The sequence below is a fragment of the Ranitomeya variabilis genome, chromosome 3 (assembly GCF_051348905.1).
Source record: "Ranitomeya variabilis isolate aRanVar5 chromosome 3, aRanVar5.hap1, whole genome shotgun sequence".
Lineage (NCBI taxonomy): Eukaryota > Metazoa > Chordata > Amphibia > Anura > Dendrobatidae > Ranitomeya > Ranitomeya variabilis.
This window is the reverse complement of record NC_135234.1, coordinates 71502538-71508537: the sequence shown is the minus strand read 5'-3', so window position 1 is coordinate 71508537 and position 6000 is coordinate 71502538. Positions and strand designations below refer to the sequence as shown.

At 41.7% G+C, this 6000-nt stretch overlaps 1 protein-coding gene across 1 annotated transcript in view; it reads right to left on the bottom strand.

Annotated features, from left to right (window-relative positions):
* Nucleotides 1-748: 748 nt before the first annotated feature.
* The window catches only part of DCBLD2 (discoidin, CUB and LCCL domain containing 2), an 89718-nt gene continuing 84466 nt past the window's right edge, over nucleotides 749-6000 (bottom strand). Inside the window, exon 15 of the mRNA XM_077294129.1 lies at nucleotides 749-1773. Coding sequence (XP_077150244.1) covers nucleotides 1337-1773 — 437 coding nt within the window. The 3' untranslated portion in view covers nucleotides 749-1336. The remainder of the gene's footprint in view (nucleotides 1774-6000) is intronic.

Here is a 6000-nt window from a genome sequence, read left to right as displayed (position 1 = left end):
GAGATTTAGTTTTTCTTGCCGCAGCTGAACGATTTACATCTGTTAGCCAGCATAAGTACATGTGGGGGTTGCCTGGTTGCTAGGGAATCCCCACATGTAATCAAGCTGGCTAACAGATGTAAATCATTCAGCTACGGTGAGGATAACTAAATCTCTGAGCACTAAAAAATCCTCGGAGGACACCCGAGCGTGCTCGGGAAATCTCAAGTAATGAGTAAATTTGGCAATGAAAAATAAAAAAAATTAAGTAATTTGGGAATTTTCCCACTGGGGATGTTTTAGAGTCTTTTTTCCTGTCCTTACTGGAAGGTTTTACAGCAGTTTCCTTATCCTCAGAGGCAGGATGACACTTCTATACACAGCTGATAGGGGTCCACTTGTCACAACAGGTGGACTCGGATCTCTTCATAAAAACTTTTGTCCACGATCATTAGATGCTTCAATACATAACAGAGTCAGAGTCCATTCAATATTGCTAATGTACATGTGAACTTCCTGAAAGTTCCTGGAGTCTAAAAATGGCCCCAGTGTCAAAAATTACAAAATTTTCTCAAAATTTGCAATTCTCGCCTGCTACTGTATCACACTGTAGATTTTACCTGCACGTAAAACCTGCAGCCTTTCTGTGGAAGGGATACATAAGCGTTCAGTTATAAAACCCGGACAATATTTTAAGGACGCACTAGCGCTGCAGACAAAGGCAATAAGGCAGGATCAGAACCGCTAAGAAACGATGTGCCACGCATTTCATTCTTCAAATGGTTTTTAGCAGCCATTGTGGACAAAGCTGTGGTCACAGACAACATACTAACACCAGAAACGCAGAATGTAAAAAAACCCCAAACCTATCACAGCATTTTTGAGTGTCGGGCGTGACGCGCACACAGGGGGGGCTGGCACACTTTCGGTGTTAAGCAGAGCTCAGTAGGATAAAAAACAGGCAGTAAATAAATATTGGAACGTCAGATCCTGCAGCTGGAATAAAGATGACCTGAAGGCAAAAAACCCTACATTAAATAACACAATAAATGCTAAGTGGAAATCAGCACCAGAAACACGTTTTATAAAGCAGATCCCGTGAACTCCTCCATGAACCAGCGTTGCAGTCGCCCGCATCATCTGTGCGCAGCTCTCGCCCGCTCGCCTTGCATATTCGTGCAGGAGATTTGGTTAAGTAGTTTAGTGTTTCTGTATAAAGCTCGTGAACAGTGGTTTGAACTTTTTTTTTTTTTTGTGACTACAATCTACTTATTTATGGACACACGATGCAACGTGCTCTTAGAAAATAAAGCGATTTTGTTCAAATGAATACATACAAAAGTCTGCGCGCCTCTGTTTACACTTCAGGAGGTACATCCTTGCTTGCTGTTGGCTGTGGCACCTGATAAACCGTCTCTTCCACTGCGCACGTCCCTGGCGTCACTTTTGGCGTGTCATATAGTACCTGCGCGGATGAGGAACTGTCTGTCCTAGATACAAGCTTGTTGTAAGTCCCTACGAGGACAGGCGCCTGGCTTCCTGCCCCTTTAAAAGTAGAAGTTGAAGGCAAGCACATGGTCCCGGCAGGATGCGCCGACATTTCCATGATGATTGGCGTAGCATATTCCGGCCCACTGGTCGGCAGCGGCTCGGCGTAGGCATGGTAAATGTCCTTGTCTGGAGAGTTGTAGGAATCCAGATCGGCATACCCACCTTCTTTACTCTCCTCAGGTTTGAAGGTTGATCTCTGATGCAAGGTGCCAACTGCTCCCCCGACAAGGGGCTGGGCGTATTCTGAAAAATTAAAGAGGTTTCGGTTTCATTTATAAAGAACAAATTATTTAGTGGAAATAAGGGCCCGTTCACATCATTTGGGCCACACATTTGAAACATCAGATGTTTCATCAAATCCCTGGAAATTTGGGATTTAGACATACCCTGAACAGAACCATTAAAGGGGTATTGCCACCTCCAAGATCCTATCCCAATATGTAGTAGGAATAATATTAGCAAATACCTCCAATGAGAAATGTAGTATAGTTCTTCTCATTAGCAATGCCGATTACCCCGTGTACAGGGCATTGCAGTGGATTAGGTATCCATGGTTATGACCACTCTTACAGTGACAGTTGTTAGTGGTTGTAACCATGGATATCTAAACTAATGTTTAGATGCTCTTTACACTCTACTGAAACTGCCCTCACTAAACTCTCTAATGACCTACTAACAGCTAAATCTAATGGTCACTACTCCATGCTAATTCTCTTGGATCTCTCTGCAGCATTCGACACTGTGGATAATCAGCTCCTCATTATGCTCCGCTCCATCGGCCTCAAGGACACCGTTCTCTCCTGGTTCTCCTCCTATCTCTCTGACCGATCCTTCACTATATCTTTTGCTGGTTCCTCCTCCTCTCACCTTCCCCTTACTGTTGGGGTTCCTCAAGGATCAGTCCTAGGCCCCCTCCTCTTCTCTTTGTATACTGCCCCTAATGGACAAACAATCAGTAGATTTGGTTTCCAGTACCATCTCTATGCTGATGACACCCAATTATACACTTCTTCTCATGACATCACGCCTGCCTTTTTAGAAAACACCAGTGATTGTCTTACCGCTGTCTCCAACATCATGGAACTCTCTGCCGTATGATGTTGTAATGAGTGACTCATTACTTAAATTTAAGAGGGGAATGGATGCCTTTCTTGAAAAGTATAATGTTACAGGGTATATACACTAGATTCCATGTTAGGGTGTTGATTCAGGGAACTAGTCTGATTGCCGTATGTGGAGTCGGGAAGGAATTTTTTTTCCCCAATGTGGAGCTTACTCTTTGCCACATGGGTTTTTAGGGCATGTTAGGTTAGGCTAGGGATTGAACTAGATGGACTTAAAAGTCGTCCTTCAACCTTAATAACTATGTTACTAACCTACTTATGTTAGACATTGCCATCTCCGTGTGTGGTTCCACCTTTACTCCCAAGCAACATGCCTGCTGCCTTGGGGTTATCCTTGATTCCAAGCTTTCCTTCACCCCCCACATCCAATCACTGGCTCGCTCTTGTTATCTGCACCTCAAAAACATTTCTAGAATTCGCCCTTTTCTTACTTTTTGCAAAATTCTTACTGTTTTTCTTATTCATTCTCATCTTGACTATTGTGATTCTCTACTAATCGGCCTCCCTCTTACCAAACTCTCCCCTCTCCAATCTGTCTTCAATGCTGCAGCCAGGATCATATTCCTCACCAACCGTTACACCGATGCCTCTACCTTGTGCCAGTTATTATACTGGTTACCCATCCACTTCAGAATCCAGTACATACTTATTACCCTCACCCACAAAGCACTCCATGGCTCAGCACCACCCTACATCTCCTCCCTAGTCTCAGTCTACCACCCTATCCGTGCCCTCCATTCTGCTAATGACCTGAGGTTTAACATCCTCAATAATCAGAACCTCCCACTCCCGTCTCCAAGACTTTTCACGTGCTACGCCAATTCTTTGGAATGCACTACCCAAGTTAATACGATTAATCTTCAATCCCCACAGTTTTAAGTGTGTCCTAAAAATGCATTTGTTCAGACTGGCCTACCGCCTCAACCTAACTATCCCTGGGTGGCCCATTCACATAAAACCTCCCCCCCCCCCAAAAAAAAAAATAAAAAATGTAAACCATAATCAGGTTCCTCGCATGTCATGTTCTCATACACTTTATGCAGTTAATAGCCTCGGTGTCTGTACTGTTACATATTCAGGCTGATAACTGGTTCATGCAGCTTTACATGAACACCCAATCCTTACACTATGGCTGGTCCGAACAACGAAAGCAATTGTTACCATCCACCTCTCGTGTCTCCCCTTTTTCCTCTGACTAAGCTTGCGAGCAGGGCCCTCATTCCTCCTGGTATCTGTTTTGATCTGTGTTTATTGTTATGCTGTAATGTCTATTGTCTGTACAAGTCCCCTCTATAATGTAAAGTGCTGCGGAACATGTTGGCGCTATATAAAAAAATATTATTATTATTTTGCCCTGCATATGGGGTAAGCGATATAGTGAATCTGAAGAACTATGCTACATTTCTAATTGAAGGTATTTGCCAATATCATTACACATACTACATATTGTGATAGGATAATAGAGATGTGAATAGCCCTTTAACTAATCACTTACAGTAGGGGCAGTTTTTTTTTTTTTAAAGCTTTTGTGTCCGCTTATGGAAACCACCAGAATTGAGGCTATAATAAGCATAGTGACTCAGTATGCTTTATTATAGTAAATAGTTCCCATGGGGTAGGTCTTAACCCCTTAGTGACAGAGCCAATTTGGTACTTAATGACCGGGCCAATTTTTACAATTCTGACCACTGTCCCTTTATGAGGTTATAACTCGGGAACGCTTCAACAGATCCCTGTGATTCTGAGATTGTTTTTTCGTGACATATTGTACTTCATGTTAGTGGTAACATTTCTTCGATATTACTTGCGTTTATTTATAAAAAAAACGGAAATATGGCAAAAATTTTGCAATTTTCAAACTTTGGATTTTTACGCCCTTACATCAGAGAGATATGTCACACAAAATGGTCAATAAATAACATTTCCCATATGTGTACTTTACATCAGCACAATTTTGGAAACAAAATTTTTTTTTATTAGGAAGTTATAAGGGTTAAAATTTGACCAGCAATTTCTTATTTTTACAGCAAAATTTACAAAACCATTTTTTTTTTTTTTTTTTAGGGACCACCTCACATTTGAAGTCAATTTTAGGGGTCTATATGGCAGAAAATGCCCAAAAGTGACACCATTCCAAAAACTGCACCCCTCAAGGTGCGCAAAACCACATTCAAGAACTCTATTAACCCTTCAGTTGCTGCACAGGAACTGAAGCAATGTGGAAGGAAAAAATTAACATTTAACTTTTTTTCACAAACATTTTACTTCAGAACCAATTTTTTTTATTTTCACAAGTGTAAAAAGAGAAAATGAACCACAAAATTTGTTGTGCAATTTGTCCGGAAAATGCCGATACCCCATATGTGGGGGTAAACCACTGTTTATTTATTTTTTTTTTTTGTCACAAAAATGATCTTTTCACCCCCTATTTTTTGTTTTCCCAAGGGTAGCAAGAGAAATTGGACCCCAAAAGTTGTTGTGCAATTTGTCCTGAGTATGTTGATACCCCGTATGTGGGGGTGAACCATTGTTTGGGTGCACAGTAGAGCTCAGAAGGGAAGGAGCGCCATTTGACTTTTTCAACACAGAATTCCCTGGAATTGAGATCGGACACCATGTCGCGTTTGGAGAGCCCCTGATGTGCCTAAACAGTGGAAACCCCCCCAAGTGACCCCATTTTGGAAACTAGACCCCCTAAGGAACTTATCTAGGTGTGTGGTCAACACTTTGAACCCCCAAGTGCTTCACACAAGTTTATAGAGCCGAAAAAATTAAAAATCATTCTTTTTTTTTTCTAGAAAAATGATCTTTTCACCCCCAATTTTTTATTTTCCCAAGGGTAGCAAGAGAAATTGGACCCCAAAAGTTGTTGTGCAATTTGTTCTGAGTATGTCGATACCCCGTATGTGGGGGTGAACCTCTGTTTGGGCGCACTGCGGAGCTCGGAAGGGAAGGAGCCCAGTTTGACTTTTTAATCTCTTAATTGTGAGAGTGGACGCCATTTTGGGTTTGTAGATGTGTTAACAGCAGAAACCCCCGACAACTGAGCCCATTTTGGAAACTACACCCCTCAAAGATTTTAATCAGGGGTATATTGAGCAATTTGAATCCACATGTACGACACAGAGTTTGATAACATCAGGTCGTCATACTGAAAAAATTCATTTTTTTCCACGAAAATCTTGTTTTAGACCTGAATTTCTCACTTTTTTCAGAAACAACATCAAAAAGTGGACCCCACAATTTGTTACCCACTTTATTATGAGCGCAGCAATATCCCATATGTAGTCAAAAAGTTCTGTTTGGACAAATGGCAGGGCTTGGACAGAAAGGGGCACAATGTGAC